The sequence below is a fragment of the Pseudorasbora parva genome, chromosome 23, assembly GCF_024679245.1.
Source record: "Pseudorasbora parva isolate DD20220531a chromosome 23, ASM2467924v1, whole genome shotgun sequence".
NCBI classification, from domain to species: domain Eukaryota; kingdom Metazoa; phylum Chordata; class Actinopteri; order Cypriniformes; family Gobionidae; genus Pseudorasbora; species Pseudorasbora parva.
In genome coordinates this window covers 26,535,702-26,556,498 of record NC_090194.1, presented here as the reverse complement: position 1 = coordinate 26,556,498, position 20,797 = coordinate 26,535,702, and the positions used below count along the sequence as shown (strand labels likewise).

At 37.9% G+C, this 20,797-nt stretch overlaps 2 protein-coding genes across 5 annotated transcripts in view; one reads left to right on the top strand and one right to left on the bottom strand.

Annotated features, from left to right (window-relative positions):
- vezf1a (vascular endothelial zinc finger 1a) overlaps positions 1-20,381 on the bottom strand; it is a 44,524-nt gene extending 24,143 nt beyond the window's left edge. For 2 of the 3 annotated variants that reach the window (XM_067432611.1, XM_067432612.1), the window contains exon 1: positions 11,029-11,093. In XM_067432611.1, coding sequence (XP_067288712.1) covers positions 11,029-11,064 — 36 coding nt within the window. In that variant the 5' untranslated portion in view covers positions 11,065-11,093. Of the gene's footprint in view, positions 1-11,028; positions 11,094-20,358 lie in introns of those variants that run through there. The other variant, XM_067432613.1, reaches the window with a different exon arrangement.
- Positions 17,840-20,797, top strand: part of myo18aa (myosin XVIIIAa) — a 75,818-nt gene continuing 72,860 nt past the window's right edge. For both annotated transcript variants that reach the window (XM_067432604.1, XM_067432603.1), the window contains exon 1: positions 17,840-17,976. The gene's annotated coding sequence lies outside the window, so the exon portion shown is untranslated. The remainder of the gene's footprint in view (positions 17,977-20,797) is intronic.

Genomic DNA, 20,797 nt, shown 5'->3' with positions numbered 1-20,797 from the left:
TGAGAGAAATTGTGAAGGTGAATGCATATACAAACAAGCTCTCCGTTTAGGATTCGAACAAATATAATCCAAACCCCTTTGATGACGTGCATGATTACGTTACTGTTTATCATCTGTCCGTCATCGTCTAAAGCCCGCCCTGATGATTTCATTGGTCCGAACAGTAGGGTTGGGAACCGAGAACCGGTTCTTATGCAGAACCGATACTGATTTTTGAAAAATACCGGAACCGCGCGAAATTCCTGAGTGTCGGTTCCGAAAACGGTTCTGGTGCAATGTGTGTGCGAAGCGCTGGGAGTATAGCCGCGAGCCGCGCTCCCGCGCTCCCGCTCTCTCTCTCTCTCTCTCTCTCACACACACACACACACACACACACACACACACACACACACACACACACACACACACACACACATATACTCACACTCACACTGTCCTAGCGCTGCCGCCTCCTTTCCCCTCACGTCACTTTTTTAAAATCCCCCACAGCGCGAGTCCCGCAAACGCGGCGCCGAGGAGCTTGTTTGTAATCCAAGGACAATGGCTCATTAGTTTCGAAATGGTTTGGGTACAAGCTGATCGCGTTGAAAATAAAGGCATTTGTCTAGCGTTATGAGCTCATTTGAAACATTGCCGCGGCTCATTTAAGAAAATGACAGCTCTGAAGAGACGCCGCTTTGGTTCGAGGTAAGTTAGTGCTAACAATAATAAAGAAAGACGATCAACACCTTATGTGTTACCACTGAAATGTGTGTATATATATATATATTTCCAAATGTAAGCCCATCTTATGCGGAATGCACGCTTCATACTGTCGTCTGCTCTGGCTCTAACTGTTTACTTTTTGCAAACCTTGTGAGCGCGCAAACGCTGCGACCTCGCACCAAATGTTTTTATTGGTTTATTAAGTACAAACAGGAGAGTTATGAAAAATTGAGCGCGAGGGATATGTTCACTTCACACAAAAAGATTTTGGAATGAGACGGCTAACTGTAGTAGCGTTTAGTCCACTGTCTATAATAGACTAATTTAGAGATCACTTTTTTTTTTTTAACAGACAACTTTGATCGGTTAACGTTGACGGTCAACCATCGGTCAAACAGTCATCGGTTAACATCCCTAAAACAGAGAGAGAAAATGTAATAAGAATTTCAGGTGTAAATTTGAACATGTTTATTTTAATTTCCATAAATTCCATATGGCTCGATTAATCCTGTAATATATGTATAGTACAGGACTTTTTTTTGACATTGCCAACCTGTAAATTCTTTTGAGAGCAAGTAATAAACACAAAAAAGTATTGTTTAAAGTTGCGTATTGTGCCTTTTTCCTTTACCACTATTTGTTTAATAATTTTAATGGAACCGGAATCGGAACCGGAATCGTTAGGCGGAATCGGAACCGGAACCGGAACCGAAAAATTTCTCACGATTCCCAACCCTACCGAACAGTTTCTGTTCGGGGATAATTACTCCTCTATAAATCGAGACCAGACCGAACTGCCCGACCTAAAAGTGTTGTGGGCGGGGCTATGTTTCGGCTGGCATCCAGGCTAACTATTACCTACTATAACTAGTTGCTTATTAGCATGCATATTACTCAGATATTGGCCATTTATTAGTACTTATAAAGCACATATAAATGCCTTATTCTGCATGATCATAATTTACATCCCTTAAACCCAATACCTAAGCTTAACAACTACCTTACTAACTATTAATAAGCAGTAATCAGTAATCAATTATTGTGGCAAAAGTCGTAGTCAATAGTTAAATGATAATGAGAATTTTTTTAAAAGTGTGACCTGCTGATACAGACTGTTACTACGATTTTTACTAAGTAGTACTATAATTGACTAGGGATGGCAAAAACTAAACATTTTCTTGACCGACTACCGAGCCTCATTAACCGGTTGAAACCGGTTAACCAATTGGTTTAAAATATGCTGCGCTATTTGAAATAGCCGCAATTTCGCAACTCTGTCGCATCTCTATGATCTCTCTGCCGCTCTGCTCTCACACACACACTGTCCCGGCACCGCCGCCGCCGCCTCCCTTCCACTCACGTCACTTTTTTAAAATCCCCTACAGCGCGAAACATGAGACCTGCAAACGTGGCGCTGAGGAGCTTGTTTGTAATCGACAAACAAATGGCTCCTTAGTTTAGAAATGGTTTGGGTACAAGGTAATCGCGTTGAAAATAAAGGCATTTGTCTAGCGTTAAAAGCTGATTTAAGAAAATGACAGCTCCGAAGAGATGCCGCTTTAGTTCGAGGTAGTGCTAACAATGATAAAGAAAGATGATGATCAACACCTTATGTGTTACCACTGAAATGTAGATGTAATATATTTCCAAATGTAAGCCCATCTTATGCAGAATGCACGCTTCATACTGCAAACCTTCTGAGCACACAAACCCAAACAGCTTTGAGTTTTTCAGGTGTGTCTAAAAGTAGGTTATAGTACAAAAATGTAAGTAATTACTAGATAAAATTTTAAATGATAATACTGGATAATCTTCATTATGAAAATTAAACACAGATTAATGTTCACATGACAGACAGCAGCAGGTTTATGCACAGGTCCAATATACTGTTACACAACATGCATTACCTTTCTCAACTATTAACGTTCCAAATCTGTGTTTAACTGAATACTTGTCAAGATGGGCAATTTTGTGTGTATTGCATCTTGGTACTTGCAACTCACAAGCTGTTTGAAAGGCGGCTTTATGTGCATGCCATTTATAGATCTATGGTGCACTGCACACACTTTTGATGCGAGTGCAAAACTTGCGGGAATTAGTAAAATGATGCACCATACAAGCACTATTTAACTGGAGCAAATGAGATGAGTGAGAGGATGCGGGTGTGTGTCCCTTTACCATCGGAGGGAAGAGACCGAGAACAAGCAGCTGACATTATTGTCTGTGTCGCTGGCAACAAAACGGAAAGGCTCGGAATTGGAAAGAGCGGAAAATCGGTCACTGGCTGGTTGATCGGTGCATCTCTGATTATTATTATTTTCAATAATCTAGACAAAGTTGAACTGTGTAATTTTAGCGGCATCTAGTGGTGAGGTTGTGAATTTCAACCGTCCACTGCTCAACCCTCTCTTTCGAAGCACATAGAGAAGCTACGGTGGCCGACACAGGACAAATATGTCATCTGAGAGAGGGAGCAGAGAGGTTCTAGCGTTCTGTAGAGAATTTCGTCCGTTAAGAGTTACTGTAGAAACATAATGGATTTTACTGTAAGGGGACTGTATGTAGATCATAGACCATAAAAAAATATGGACGACGTGGCATTATCCGTTTCCACTTGGCGGATTTAAAGCTTTCAGGCGGCCTGCGCTGCGTTGACATCTTGGGACAGAGTCTGCGCAGTAGCGATTTTGGGACCAGAGTTGCGTAGTAGAGAGCAGGAAGTAGAGCAGGAAATACAGCTGCGATATCAAAAGCCCACCCACACGCTCACAGACGCAGAACAATGAATTATGTTGGTGTGAAATATGTATGTTTTGGAAATGTAGAAATTAAAGCTAAAGCTCCAATCTGCTCCCAAAAATCACGAAAAAAGTATGTTAGTGCCTCAGTGACAACTTCACTCAGAGAAGCCGTCAGTCTCAGCTGTCAATCATGACGTCACACCCCCCGTTTTTAGAGCATCAAATAACTAACTAAAACTAAACTTATTTTTTAAAAACGAACACTTGAAATTAAATCATTGTGATGATAACTGCCTTCAATGACAAAAACTAACTTTGGGGGAAAAATATTTGTAATTTTATTGTTTAGTTTGCCTCGCGTCCTTTAGAAAACACAGAGGGGCGACTATACTGAGACTGGTCACCGGGGGGCGATCAAGGCGCGAAAGCTTCAGTATCTGAGAGGGGTGCTGCAGGCCTGATGTAGATAGAAATGGCTCAATCTAAGGTAATTAAAACATGATGGTTCATTAAGTAAGGTCTTTATACATCACTGAAAACATTGTGATGTATATTATATTGCATTTCTGTCTCCTCATTAATATTATATACAGCACCTTTCAATACTTAAAATAAGCAAGTGTTTACATCAAAAGATTATTGAAAAAGATTGAATAAATCATTTTTGTAGATTATCTATCTATCTATCTATCTATCTATCTATCTATCTATCTATCTATCTATCTATCTATCTATCTATCTATCTATCTACATGTGTATACCACGCTCACACACACACACGCACGCACGCACACACAATCTTTTTAACCTTCAATAAACTTTAACATCAAAAGATCAATGATAAGTTTGGCATCAGTGCAAAAGCAGTTCCACATCATGTTTCATAATTAAAAGCAGAAGACTGTAATACACTGTAAATATAAGTCACATTTGAAGTTTGATGTTGGATTTTTAAAACCATGCCTTTGGATAAGTCGAATGAACAATATAACACATTGGCAAGTTCACACATTTAACACATTTGACAATATATAGCAGCATCATACCACCAGCCCTAACTGTGACGCTGAATGAAACACATCCTGCCATTTGAGAAAGTGTCCCAGCAAACATTTCCACTGGTGAGTCGATGGAGGCACTGACTCCAAAAACATTACTGGATGAGCAACCCTCACATCCCAGACGGTTGGACGTCAGCACTTTCATTCATCATGAAAAGTTCATCTTTCATACAAGTAAGAATGAAAGTCTAAAGCTATTCTGAACATTAAGGCAAGGTGCTGACGGGCCCCGGAGATGACGGAGCAGTTTAGATGCACATTCTAGTCTGTGCTGTGTGTCTGATCAGCAAATGTGTCACTCATGAGTCACAAACCTACATCAGCTCGGTGGATTACATGGAATTCTACTTTTTCTAGGCTACACTAAGTTGTCACAACAACTACAACTGATTAGTGAAATCAAATAGTTTAATAAACAGTCATTATAAAGGGGGTGGAGGGTGACACAGTTTCAGCCAATCTTGAGTACCTAGAGTGGTATTGCATCCTTCATATCTCCAAAGACTCTTTAGTTTTATCATATTTATAAAAGACAGATATGCTGTACCGGTTTTTTTCCAAAAGCAGCCAAACTTGTGGCGGAGTGCAGTGGGTGGAGCTAAAGAGTGAGTACACACACAATACATTCTTGGCATTATCCCTCCTTGGATAACTTTCTATTCAATATACATTTGTTTTGCGTCATTATGCACTTACGCACCAATTGTCAGCAATACATTTTTGGAAATTTTTCCAACGGTTAATCGACACGTGACAACACCGGTAATACTTTTAAATCAGAAAGTAACATGCAAGTGGCTGCAGTTTCTAGCTGCAGCTGTGGTAACTAGAGCAGATCTGGCAACCTGGATGCTGAAATACTACCGAGTTCGTGATTGGTAGATAGGTTGAGGGTGGAGCTTCAGGCCAAAATTCAACATGACAACATCAACATCAGTTGAGGGCTGCAACAACAACTTTTAAATCACAATATCCTGGCCGGACTACTGTTGTCAGTCATATAAGTATTTGAAATTAACATGATTTCTTAATGTCTAGTTACATATCAGGGCCATTTTAGGATTAATTGAAATACATTTCTTACATACAAGATTCCTTTAAGAATTAGCACCAATTCGGGGGCGGGTTGCTTGCATTGTGGGTTCATTAGCCAATTATTCTTAGAGGAAAAACAAAACAACAAAACAGTATAATAACAAACTCACTTAAATAGGCACTTTTACATTTTGCTTTGAAACCAAATCTTCAGCCAAAATCTTCTTTCAGTCAGCTCTTCGCTCTCGTAATAAATTAAATCTAACTCCTGCTGCTGGTCTGTGCTGAGACTCTTGCTCGGATCATGCTTTATTAAGCAGATACGTTCCGTTTTTATTTGCATTGTCTGTTCTCTAACTGAACTAAATTATTTTATTATAAAAAAGTCAAAACGACAGAGGTGCCATGGTGGACAAGTGACCGATGTTGAGTCTGAACACCAGTTACACTGACTATCGTAGCAAGCCTACCGGGAACAAACAAACAGACTTGCAGAACTCCGTTGCTGCTCCGGAAAAACAAATTGCATCCACATTTTAAGGCTGGGTTATTCGGGAAGCTGAACAAGGTTCTCTTTCCCTCACAACCAGAAACACAATTCTTTAGTAAAATTGTTGATTCCGTAGTCTAAAAACAAAATGCCAGCGTAACCTGAACAAAACTTGTTGATGGACGTGCTCCGCATTCACTCATCCAGGAGAAGTGCCCATACAAGCAAATAGGGGTGTAAGAAAATATCGATACACATGAGTATCGCGATATTATGTTTGGGCGATACTGTATCGATTCTTAAAAACACTGTATATTAATAACGATGTATATTAATTAATAATGATATTTATATATTTATTTATTTACATCCAAGATTTGTGGCTTTGTGTTCGAATTAAACCACAGACTGTATAAAACTCAACAGCTAGATGGCAGTGTTATCGTAGAGTCAGAACCTAACTGACGCGGAGCCGGAGAAGCGCAAGGTGAATGTGTGTTCATTAGCATTAGCAAACCTCACAAGACGATAGAATTATTCCACTCCCATGGTTTACAGAGCTGAAGTGTGGACTCATTTTGGCTTCAGCTACAAAGAAGCCACTAAGGAAATCGACAAGAGTCATTTTGTTTGCAAAATAGGCAGAGTTAAAATCCAGTTTCTGACTGTTGCTAGAAAGTTAAGTTTAGAAATAAAAAACTGCTACTGTGAACCTTTAAAACACAAAGAAACCTGCAGTCACTTTACTACTTCCCTTGATTGCACAAAATAGTGATTAGTGATATAAATTATACTGTTTTAATTAAATAAAACAGTTACTTGTCATGTTTTATGCATATGGTTGAGTTCTTTATTCTTTTAAATTAATCTTTCTAAAAAAAAATAAAAAATAAGCCTCTTACAAAATCGCAATATATTGTATCCCCTGTATCGTGATGCATAAGCCCCTTTCACACTGCACGTTGGACCCGCAATATTCCTGGAACATTGCCGGGTCGCCTTCTGTGTGAAAGCAACCACGTCCCGGGATTGATTACCGAATTGAACCCGGGTCGGGGACCTAGTAATATTGCGGTATTCGACCCGGGACGAGCGCTGTGTGAACAAAAGCCGAAACTAATGCCGCAACGTGTACGTAGTTATCGTGCGACTCCTAGAGCTTGTTTTTTCAATAATACAACCCTGCAGTGCCAGAAGAGCTCGTCGGTGTTTTAAACGCAGAGAGTGTTCGTATACAAAAGAAACTAAAATTAAACAAGCAGAAATGTGTGCAAACTGGACACAAGTCGAGACCACGGAGCTCCTTACTATCCGCGCTGAAGCGGAGATCGCTCGCCATTATACGTCACATCAGGATGTCACGTGTCAACTCGACCCGGGACCGTTAAGCGTTGTGTGTGAAAGCGCACATATTACGGCATTTCGCTGGCAGTGTGAATGGACCAAATCTAGCGGCCCCGGAAACAAATGCCGGGTCGCATTATCCGTGTATTTATCGGAATCGCAGTGTGAAAGGGGCTATATTGTATCGCCAGATTCTTGGCAATAGACAGCCCTACAAGCAATCCCGCCTATTATGATATCACACAGGCTCATATTCTAAAAAACTTTCCGAAACCTGTTAAAATCCGGAAGGAGTGTATTTGGCACAGAGATACTGTCATATTTTGTTCATGTTTAGCATGAGGCCATCCTTAAAAATATTTTGGTTTGCAGTAACAGTAAAAAATTTAAAAAAAAAGGGTCGGTAGGTAGGTCTATATATTTTTTTTCAAATTTTAATACAAAAAAAAAAATGTAAATTTTTGGTGATGGTGATTACGTAGGTATGAATTTAAAATTGGCATATCGTGACATCACTGACTGGGTCTTCAAGCCGTGCCTTCGGGCGTGTAGGCTAATTTCCCGTGATATGTTTCTTATTTTTATGCTCGATTGTGTTAACTCAGAACACGCAACTATCTGTGTCTCTGAAGTGGCTTGCACTTCTTGCCAGACCAACGCATCTGGTGATATAGACTAGTGCATTTGAATATTAAAAAGCAAAAAGTTGTTTTTATGAATTCAATTAATTAAGTAGCTATAACCAGCTATTCAATCAAGAGCAGTGAGTGAGTCCTTATCTTTTGTTTGACAGACAGCAGTAAAGGCTACTGCCCCTTTAAGACCTAATACAGAGATATGCATCGTCTTTCTCAACTGTATAAAGTTCTCTTAAGCCATATAACTTACAGACTGTCTGATGGATACTCATCAAGATCGACATGTTGACATACTTTTTGTGTGAGTTTATCCGTTCAAACGCAAGACTTGAAAGAACTCAATATTTGCGCGCTGTGAGACGTGCGCGCGCTGCGCACAGAGACAGATCTTCTCTCACTGCAGAGGGTTCTCATTGGCGTCTTCTGGCGAATATACTGAGTGATGATGGCGAAATGACTGGTCATACGGCAGCACTCGCATGCATTGAACACAGTTTACAAATATAGACCGTTTTGCCCATGTTTTCTTTTATTATCGCTGTTGTAGTGCACGTGTATCCATCGACAGAACCATACATAAAGCATTATTTTTCAAGTTACAACCAGTGCCGCCGCTCCCACCACGCGCTTGGGTCGAGCAGAACACACGCTACCCATAGCAACGCGTTATGACAACGACATTTCAGACTGACAGAGACAAGATAAACGGCTTTTCCGCCATTTGTTACTGTTTTGTACACGTTGTTATATTAATTATAATTCAAAATCTGTTTTATTCGCCACAATATAGTAATGATAAATGTTGAGAGGGGCACTTTTGATTCATTTTCAAAAAGGGCAGGGGCTCAAACTAAGCCCTCCCCTCTGCAGTGCACTTGCCTGGTGTGTGTAACGTGTCCATGGTCCTGACTCCTGTCACACGGCGAAATCTCCGACAGGGCTTTAACAGTCTAACGTTACAGTGAATGAGAGTATGAGCCGAGCCGAGCCGAAACGAACGCACGTGCAGGCCATAGTGTGACATCCGTTAACCATAGTGTAAACATAGATGACGTCACGGGTTTTTCTATAAACGAAAGAACGTAGCCTTCGTTTGTATGGCCCAGGCAATTTATACATTTATAATACTTACTTAAATATAATTCATATTATTTTATTACTGTTGTATTAGTTGTTTGAAAAGTAAAAAAAGAAATTGGTCGGTCTTAAAGCCAATTTACAACCGGCAAGTCGGTCGGACTAAAAGGAAAAAAAAAAAAAAAATTGAGTCGGCCCTAAATTGACAGGGTCGGTCGGGTTACGGCAAACAAGAATATTTTTAAGGATGGCCTGAGAAGCCCAACTTTCTAGTGTAAATAACTCAAAATGCATGAAACCGCATTAGATCCTCTTTAATTTTTTTTAAAAAGAGCATCTTGAGACATCTGAATAATTTACTCTGTCACCAAACTCTCGCCAAAATGCTTCACCCTCAAACTAAAGTTTACTATCAGAAGAACCGCTTTTGCAATCTCACGTCTAAAACCTAAAGTCACCAGATTCATAGTAATGCTTTACCAAACACACAAGTCATCCGACCAATCAGAGCGAAACAGTTTCCACAGGTTTTAGCCTGATCTATTTTAAATCACAACCTCTTTTCAATGAGAAGGAGAGAAATAGACTTTGAAAGAAACAGGCTTTTCAAAACTGTGTAGTGGCACGTGTCACATCAGAAGGATTGAACTTGTCTAATCTCACTTTCTAAGTACTGACTGTGAAATGACTCATTCGTGCAGCAAAACAGGATCCCAAACATACACTGCTTATGGAAACATAATATCTTAAATTAATATCAGATTCAGGTTTATTAGTGCAAATGTTAGTATATAGCAAAAATGTTTACCAGGATCTTTTCAGATCTTACATACATAAGGAATTATAAAGACCTGCAGAACTAAACTCATCCACCAGGCAGCCCACATATGGCTCAACATGTGCTGAACACAAAGCATGTAATCAAACACACAACTCATTCACTGACAAGTTTCCCCTACAGTCATTTATACTGGTAGAACATACAGTGAGAGAACTCACTGACATCAAAACCCTCATGATAAAAATGATTTTCATCAATATTACACAGAGGAACCAGGTGCAATAGCAGACAATGCATATTGTGAACGGTATAATGAAAAGCAGAAAGTTAAACTAAAGCCTGGAGGATACAAGTGACTAAGAAAGCAATCCAACTGAACACCTCATAAAGTGAGTTTACGTGTGAAAACTAGTCATCAGCATGAGTCACCAAAGCAGCTCAGTATGTCTGATTTCTTACTGTCCCAATAATGTTATGGGCATTGTTACTATCAATTTTTTTTTAAACCAAATGAAATATTTAAAATATTTGTATTTAAAAATTACTAACATATTGATTAAAGATATCTGCATAACTTTTTATGGTATTATATTTCTGGAACTTTCACAGAAAATGATAGCGAGAGATGAATTGATAATAGAGAGATGATGGGAGAGTTAATGGAGAGATGGATGGAGATACAGACAGAGGAAAGAACAGAGAGAGTAACAGAAATAGGAGCAAACAGAAAGATCTATAAGGGAATGAATAGAGTCAGGGGGATGAACAGATAGAGAGACAGAGAAATATAGCGGGATGGATGGAGTAAAGACAGACAGAAGAGTACATGGGGACAGAAAGAGAGATATACAGAGAGTAACAAACTGATTGATAGAAGACTACATCTTAAGAGATAAGAGGAGTAAACAGGGATGTGGTGTTAGATCTATAGAGATAGAGGGGTAAACACAGATTGAGTGTAACTACTGCATCTATAGAGGGAGCGCAGCTGGGCGCCCGGGACTCATCTACTATTGTTTTGCTCCAACTGCTCTGTTTCAAATATCTCAGTTCATAAAGCAGACTGAAGCAGACACGCCGGCAGCATGAGTGAGCGGCGAGCGGACTGCGTGTGAGGGTGAATGTGCGTGTGTGCTTAAGAGAGAGAGTTTCTCACCTGGAATAAGAAAGAGCTCCAGCTCTGCTCCATCATCGCGTCTCACTCACAGAAACAAAGCGCTCAACATGGCAGAGCGAGACTTCCGCCACCCCGCGGGCCGTACCACTCACGGGACGGGGGAATACATTAACAGTCAGAATTAGTTAATGAATAAAACTCAATTCAGTTCTAGAGTATGGTGATATATCAACACAGATATACACATATTTCGGTAGAAGGCACTCGGCACATGCTCTATGGGGCGAATGTCAAGAATTCCTGAATTTAGTGTGTTTTCAAACACCCCTGTTTTTCACCTCCATCTCGATAAACTCTCGGGACGCTCCAAAAAACAGGATTGAAGTTGATGAATAGCGCGGAACTGTCGCGAGACTCGTCATAACTCACTGCGCGAGACTGACTGCAGGATTTATCTGCATGTATCCGACTGAACATGCTCTGTGTGCATCTATATCCTACATTTAATACACATTTTTGTACTTTTAGAACAGCGTTATACATCTATTTGTGGTATTTTTGTACTTTTAACACAGCGTTATACATACTGTTTGTAGTGGTTTTGATTAATCTAAGAGACTTAACTCTTTTGAAACTTTTCACTAAAAAGATTTGCTCATAGATTCGTTCATTGCTGTGTTCGAAATCGCCCCCTATACCCTCATTCACTATTCCCTACATTAGTCCACAAATATAGTGTGAGCTATAAGTGAGCCGCTTTTGCATAGTTTGTGCTTGCTGTTTAATTTGAAACTTTCAAAACTGGCAGCTCCAGCAGAAATGAAAAAAATAAACATAATTAAAAGTTTAATAATAACTTAAAAAGTAATGTATACCTGTATGATATTACTCTTTACCCAACATTAGACAAGCCGTTTGGAAGATGGATGATTCAGCTGCGGGTACCAAGTCGCAGGAATGAATTTGGCGTGACCCTCACAGTGCATTATGGGTATTCTCTAACCAACGAGTGTACATAAGTTGTACACTCGTTATGGTGCAGTGTGTGATTGAAGGAGTGCATTCGATCTAATGTCCACTATGGTTTCGAACACTACTTCCTCTCATATAGTGCCTATTTAAGGGTAAAGGGTTGAGACACAGGTACAGGGGTAAAGACACAGGCCCTGTATGAGTTCTGGCAAGTGAATAGGAGAACACACCTAAACACATTGAATCATTCACTCAACTGAATTAACCTAAACAAGACCCCCTCAGGATGGTCTTTTATTCGTTTAGTTAATTCATGAACGAGTGCTGTGTTCATAATCGCCCCCAATTCACTATTCCCTACATTACTCCACTAATATGTTCACTTGGGGGAGTGAATGAAAACAAATGAGTGAATTCAGACACTGAGGCAACTGCTTTTTCCACTTTTCTGCTTGCTGTTTATTTATCAGCAAGCACAAATATAGGTTATGGGGCGATTTTGGACACAGCCAAGATTCGCTGAGATGAGTAACTGAACAAAAAGGCTTGTTTACTTAAAAGATTAATTTAAAACACAACATACGTTGTATTCGCTGTACAATAAAACTAAAACACTGGCCACTAGGTTTCAAAACAGCGATGGGGAACTATTTGGCGGGAGCTTAAATAGCTGCAAAGTCTGTATTCATGGGTTGGGCGGCTATACTTGTGCCGATGCTAAATGTTGGTTTCAGTGGTGTCAACAGGGCAAATCTTGGGCTGTGGACAATGTGAAACATGTACTCTGATGAGTCCACCTTCACTGTCTTTACCATATGGCAGTTACAGTGAGGAGAAGCCTTGTGTGAAGTGTGAAGAGTCTTAACACCCGGCCTGTTACTGCCCAGAGTGAAGCATGGGGGTGGATCAGTGATGTTTAGGCTGTAATATCATGGGCTTTCTTAGGTCCACCACTTGTGCTGGATGGGCACGTCACTTGCTAAGAACTAACCTACCAAACCATGGAGAACCATGTGCACCCAATGGTTCTAATATTGTACCCTGAAGGGGGTTCCGTGTATCAGCATGATAATGAACCAATACACACAGCACAACATGGAAGTGGAGTTGAACATCTCCCATGGCCTAGTCAACAGATCTGACTATTATTGAGTCACTTTTAGGTGTTTTGGAGAAGCGAGTTAGAAAACATTTTCCTCCACCAGTATCACATAGTTATCTGGCCACTGTTCTGGATAAGGGATGGCTCAGAATGCCTCTGGCCACTGTTCAGAACTTGCATCTGTCATTCCTAAGACAAATTGATGCTGTATTGGCTGCAAAAGGAGGACCTACTACACCGTACTAATGAATTATTGTGGTCTAAAACTAGGCATTTCAGTTTCATTGTTCAACCCCTGTATTAAAATCCCCCAGCAGACAAACACAAATGATTTGCTGAAGAGACAGCTCGGTGTACTTCAGGATTGTTTTATAATGAAGAGCGACATACAGAACGAGTCCTGAACTGAATTAACCCGATTTATTATCAGCAGGGTTCCCTTCTAATAGGTCACAAAGAGATTAAAAGACCAAGCTTCATAAGGAAGTTTTTTTTTCTTTCCAGAAGCAGTTTAACAGTTATTTTTGTGTAGCTGTCAAACATTATCCCCTGGTTTCACAGACAAGGCTTAAGCCTAGTCCCAGACTAAAATGTATGTTTGAGCGGTTTTAACTCAAAGAAACTTGCAATGCCAGTGCCATTTTTTTTTCTCCAGATGCACATCAGTAATGTTTGTTTTTCCCATTACTTTTTCAAAGCACATTTATAAAAGCTACTTAAATGTCCTGATTGAACTAAGGCCTAATCGTGGCTTATTTTAAGCCCTGTCTGTGAAACCAGGCCTATATAATAAAAAAAAATATTATAAGGTTACAATCTATCAATCTATAATGTAGGCTACAATAAGTTATATAAAAAACATTAACTGAAAAAAACGATTTTATCACCTATATTAATTACATTTACTTTTTAAAAAAAAGCACATTGGTCTTTTACTTTATTTTAGGTGACCTTAACTACTATTTACTTACATCAAAAAGTAAGTATACTAATGTTCTTTTTGTGTTCATATTGCATTGCAAAACACTGATATACGGTGGATATGAGTAAAACTAGGGACAGGTCTGGTGGTATGGATAAGTTTAAGGGTGTGTGTAAGGAAAGTGTCAACAGTGTAATTACAAATGTAATTATAGAAATTAATTACAGATGTAATTACAGGCAGGTCATTTTTAAAAATGCAAGAATAATTGCAAGTAAAAATGTATGTACACAATAAGCATATTCACTTTCAGAAAAAAGGCACAACAATTGTTACTGGGACGGTACCTTTCAAAAGGTGCAATTTTGTAACTAAAGGGTGCACATTGGTACCTTAAAGGTACACATTAGCACCTAAAGTGTAAGTATTAGTACCTAAAAGGTACAAAAGTGTCCCCTTTGAAAAGGTACCGCCCCAGTGACAGTTTTTGTACCTTTTTTTTCTGAGAGTGTTGTGTACATAGTAGTTAAGGCCAGCTAATATAAAGTGGGTCCAGCACACTTTTCTGGTATTTTCTGTTTTGAAGGAAATGACTACTAGCTTTTACAGAAAGGATCTGTTATATTTTGCCAGCTACAACACTGTTGCACCGGGATAAGCTGATTTGTGCAGTATGTTCAGTGAATATATAAAATTGTCTCACTCATGTCCAGTGAAAAAGGTTAGATTCACAAGGAAAAGTAGATATTTCTTAAACATAATTCGGGTAGCTTCCAAACGACAACAACTGAAGCAAACAGAGGGACTTAAATACAAAAAGACAATGAACTAAATGAAGACAGCTATGTTCATTAATGAATCACCATGACAATAATAACTGGAAACTATCAAGGGAAACACAGGAAACAGATAACTGAGTAAAGAATACAAACTAAAAGTCCATGAAAATAAAACTAAGAACATGATTGTGACAGAAACGTGACCTAAATTTGCCTCTCATATGCATTTTAGTTTAAAAATCCTTTTCTTCTGCGATGACCCTACTGGGAGGACCTTTTAAACTGCTTATTCTTATGTTTAGCACAAATTTGTGTAATGACCCGAGGATTGAAGGAAGAACAGTGAGGTCAGGTGTGAAGAAACTGGCAAAGTTGATTTACACACAATCCAAAAACTCTGCAATAAAAAATGATCGTGATTTTAACAGTAAAAGACTAAAACTGAAAAAGAAAAAACCTGTTAAAGCCACAATATGCAATTTTCGCCTCTAGAGGTCGCTTATTCAAAACAAAGGTGTAGCTTGATGACGCCTTAATTTCACAGAGCTTTTATTATGCCGCAGATGACCGCTTCTGCTTCTTCCAGTCATGTGTATGTGGGTAAATCCAAGCAGTGCATATTAGATACATTATTTGAGTGTGTTGAAAGTTATGTTATAATACTACTCGGCGGCTGCTATGAGACATTTTGCACACTGCAGTGAGCTAGATGGTAAACATGGTAAAACATGGTACTAAATCAAGAAAACACGATTTAAGACTAACTGTGTTGAGCTATATGACAATGATTTGTTTTCTGTCGATGATGGTATCCAAGCAGTTGCTCACCTGTCTAATAAAAACACATAATATATTAAAGTGTCTTTTGTTTTTCTATAGTTTCTACAAAATAACTGAGGGTAACACGGGTGTGATTTCATTGATGGGCGACGCACGGACGTGGCCCATGTCCTGGTTAAAATTATTTCTCTCATTATTTCTCTGGATTTAAACATTCTTGGAAACATTTGGGATACTGTACAAGTCAACAAAATATATAACATTGTTCTAGTGGTTGTTGGATATTTTAATCCAAAAATCTTAAATATATTGAGCCTTTAATATGTTTCCTTATATATAAACTGAATAACTGTAATAGATCTAATGTAATTTTACAGTAATTCTTTTTAAATTTAAGTGAGAAAAAAACAAGTCATTGTATAATTTACAGTGAAAACATGCCCCAAATTCCCTGCGTGACATTTCACATTTGATGTATTTTCATTGAAATAACTGTTTCTTCTTAGATTTTTTTCGAATCATTTTTGTACATTAAAGTTTTATGTTACATCTAATGTTGAATTAATGTTTATTTCATTACTTGTCGTGTTTATTTGTTTATTTGTTTTTTTTTAAAAGGATCCCCATTAGCCTACACCGAGACGACAGCTAGTGTTCCTGGGGTCCAAACAATACATACAAAACCCAATAATTACAATCACAATTACTCCAAATATATCATATGTAAATACACATGAGAGAACAACAACAACAACAAAATAATAATAATAATAATTAATAATGAAAAACAACATAGCACATAATACAACCACACTCAACCAAGCCAGACAATATTATGATATTGAAAACAAATACAGTTTTTTGTTGTTGTTGTAAATTTCATAGAATTGTTTTTACAGTGAGACTGGTGGCCATACTGTAATTATGATAATTTCACATAATAATTTCACATAATACTATATTATATTACATAGTATATACTGTTCCCAGACTCTTTCCAGGTTTCATCACTCTTTTGGCTTTTCTATCAAAATACCAGTGATTTTAGATATATATTGGGGGGTGAGAAACTTTTGGATATGGTTTGGTTAGTAAAACTTATTTTAAATATTCAATTGGAATAGTTGGAATAGTTCACCTTTAATGGACGCCCCATTTTTGTTTTGTTTTATTGCAATTCATACCACTAAACTCTCAAGCTTTGTGCGTTCTAGATGTATTAAGGCTCCAAGACCAGAACAAGAGACGTTGCATTAATATAAATTTGAATTAAAATGAATTCTGAATAAAATGCATAAAAATGTGAACAGATGGAGATTTTGTAGATTATTACATAACAGGAAAACCATAAAAGCATGCAGAAGGAGGGATTAGTGCTGTCAGAGAGTTGGTCCAGATGAGGGCGCTATAGCCATGCAAACAAGTTGGAACCACCATCACTATCCCATGGTTCAATATAGGAATAATCATGCAAGGCAATATTTCTACATAAATTCATACACCGGACATGATTGTTTTGAAATGAAAAGACAATAACTTGTATTAAATAAGTATATTTATTTTATTTTATTTACAATGTCAATAGTGTGCACTCTCTTGTCAGAGGCGGAGATAAGTGGAGTATTTTTCCTTTCTACACAAGTAAATGTTTAAGTATATACTTTATCAATGTTTTTCTTTAGAAAACTTTTACTTCACTGCATTCCAAAGCATACTATATAATGTCATACTTTTACTGCACTACATTTCATAAATAAAAGTTGTTGTTTTCTTACCTTTAATACTTAATTACATTAAAAATTAACTTTCTTACTTGTACTCCAGTAAAACTTGAGTAAAAGTAGGCTATACAGTACTATATTTTTAATGTAACTAAGTATTAAATGATATTCAATATGAAATGCATTGCTGTAAAAAGTAGGCTACAATAGTATGCTTTGGAATGTTGTGAAGTAAAAGTTTTCCAAAGAAGAACACTGATGAAGTACATATACTTCAAAAAACAAAATTACATAAAAAATACTTCAATACTGTCCGCATCTGACTCTTGTATAGGCATATTTATACAATGTGTTATTATTTTTAGGGCTATTGAAGACTACCTATGATTCATATATTAAACTATTTGTTTAATTTGTATTTTATTTGTTGCATTTAAAAGTCCTTGTAGATCAGACAAATTAAACGTTTAACTTATTCTAAGTATCTCTCAAGCTTAAAGTCTCGTAGTCATCCAGAAGGGGATCCGTTGATTTAATCAACTCTTCTTGAAGGGATCATATCCAGCCGGGCTCTGTGAGCCGGGAGCGCGCTCAGCTGGTGCGCGCGTCCCACTGACCGTCAAACGCTGTGCTAGACGCGTTTCCACAGGACCGGTGCTGCAGTTCAGTGCGCACCGGGGTTCGCCAGACTATTTCAGCACTGTTTCAACGGTAAGTATGTTTATCATTAGCGGCGTTTGTCTTTAGTTCACTGTACAGGTGACAGGTGAACAGACTGTGTGTTTGCTTTGATGCGGAATAAAGAAGCTTAGTAAAGCGCATTACGCGAACCAAAACATTCATCTTAAAGTCATATGATGTGATTCACTTTATACAAGAAATTATATAAATACAGGTATGAGTATGTGGTGTAAATACTGCATTAAGGGGTAATATATTAAAGGCACAAATAGATTTTAAAAGCTTCGTAGATTTATTGGCTGAATCAATGAGTTTCTGCCGGTAGTTTATTTATAGAGCTGAATTCAACATTACACAATAGACATGATTCTGCAGGCGAGGTCAAGCAATTTCCTACCATAAATATTGTTAGATAGTTTTGAGGTTCAAAATATTGTAATTCGAAGAGGAAGCGTTCAGGGGGAGAGATGAGGAGTTTCAGGAAGTGATTCATTTTACTCGTTTTGTTTGGATAATCGGGAAAACTGATCTTTTTAAGATAATCAGTATATGTCCCTGTGTTTTATATCAAGTTGTTGTTGTTATTGTTGTATGTCATTGTTCCATAAATTGTATAACTCTTGTTGATGATAAAAGCTGTAGGCTATGACTCTTGCCGATTTTTGTACCTGTCAGGAAAGGTAAAAACAGCCAATGAGAGTGTGCGACGTCACACAGGGGTTTTCCGTCAATGTTCACTTTTTTTACACTTACTTTTTTGAATAAATTATGTGGCTTATTTTGCAAAAACAACATTGTAACTGTCATATGTTTTATATTGTACTTTATAATTATAAAATGACCTCATGATTTACTCACCCAGTGAGTAGTGTTGGGTGTAACTAGTTACTAAGCAATTAGTTACTTTAATTACTTTTCTCTTGAAAAAGTACAGTAATAGATTACTCTTATTTTTTCTGTATTTCATTTACAGTTACGTCTGACGTAATTGAACTAAATAATGTGTATAGACTGTAGAACACACACACACACACACACACACACACACACACACACACACATATATATATATATATATCTCACCTAAAGGATTATTAGGAACACCATACTAATACTGTTTGAACCCCTTTCACCTTCAGAACTGCCTTAATTCTACGTAGCACATCCAGGGCACGAAGCTCCCGTTCCACCACATCCCAAAGATGCTCTATTGGGTTGAGATCTGGTGACTGTTGGGGCCATTTTAGTACAGTGAGCTCATTGTCATGTTCAAAAAAACATTTTTAAATGATTTGAGCTTTGTGACATGGTTCATTATCCTGCTGGAAATAGCCATCAGAGGAAGGGTACATGGTGGTCATAAAGGGATGGACATGGTCAGAAACAATGCTCAGGTAGGCCGTGGCATTTAAAAAATGCCCAATTTGCACTAAGGGGCCTAAAGTGTGCCAAGAAAACATCCCCCACACCATTACACCACCAGCCTGCACAGTGGTAACAAGGCATGATGGATACATGTTCTCATTTTGTTTACGGGAAAATCTGACTCTACCAATTGTCCAATTTTGGTGAGATAGCGTCTTTTTCTATTTGTAGTGGAGATGAGTGGTACCTGGTGGGGTTTTCTGCTGTTGTAGCCCATCCGCCTCAAGGTTGTGTGTGTTGTGTGTGTTGTGTTGTGGTTATAACGAGTGGTTATTTCAGTGAAAGTTGCTCTTCCATCAGCTTGAATCAGTCGGCCCATTCTCCTCTGACCTCTAGCATCAACAAGGCATTTTCACCCACAGGACTGCCGCATACTGGATGTTTTTCCCTTTTCACACCATTCTTTGTAAACCCTAGAAATAGTTGTGCGTGAAAATCCCAGTAACTGAGCAGATTGTGAAATACTCAGACCGGCCTGTCTGGCACCAACAACCATGCCACGCCCAAAATTGCTTAAATCACCTTTCTTTCCCATTCTGACATTCAGTTTGGAGTTCATGAGATATTCTTGACCAGGACCACACCCCTTAATGCATTTAAGCAATTGCCATGTGATTGGTTGATTAGATAATTGCATTAATGAGAAATTGAACAGGGGTTCCTAATAATCCTTTAGGTGAGTGTGTGTATATATATATATAATGTAATATAATAGTGGAATTATCATCAAAATGTAAAGTCTAAATTTAAAAGTTTTTATGTACCCTTCTCACATTTGTAATACTTTGGTCAGTTAATAAGAATAATTTATGTAGTTTTATATTTTTTATTTAATTAAAAGAGCCATTTCATGTAATTAGTAATAAGTAATTGAATACTTTGTGGCGAGAGTAATTTGTGTAGTAATCTAATTACAATATTGAAGATGTTGAAAATGCATTAAATTAGTAATAAGTAGTAATTAATTACTTTTTTAGAGTAACTTACCCAACACTGCCCTCAAGTCATCCCTAGGTGTATATGACATTCTTCTTTCAGACGAATATCAATTTATATTTTAAAAAAAAGTCCTGGTGAAGCAAATTTTTGTGTGTTTGTAAGAAAAAATATCTGCATACACTTTATATATTATACACCTACACATTATATATTACATATTTAACACATTATAATGTACAATATTTAGCTCCCATTATAATGCTTGGATTAGCCAGGACATAACTCTGATTGAAATTGTCTGAAAGAAGACTATGGTACACACCTAGGATGGCTTGAAAGTGAGTAAATTATGGGACAATTTTTATTTTTGGGTGAACTATCCCTTTAATGTGCCTTTTAAACCCCATGACTACTAAAGTCACAAACTCACTACTACAGGCTATTGCAAAAGGGAGGAAGCCTTAAAAATGTCTTCTGTTTTTCAATC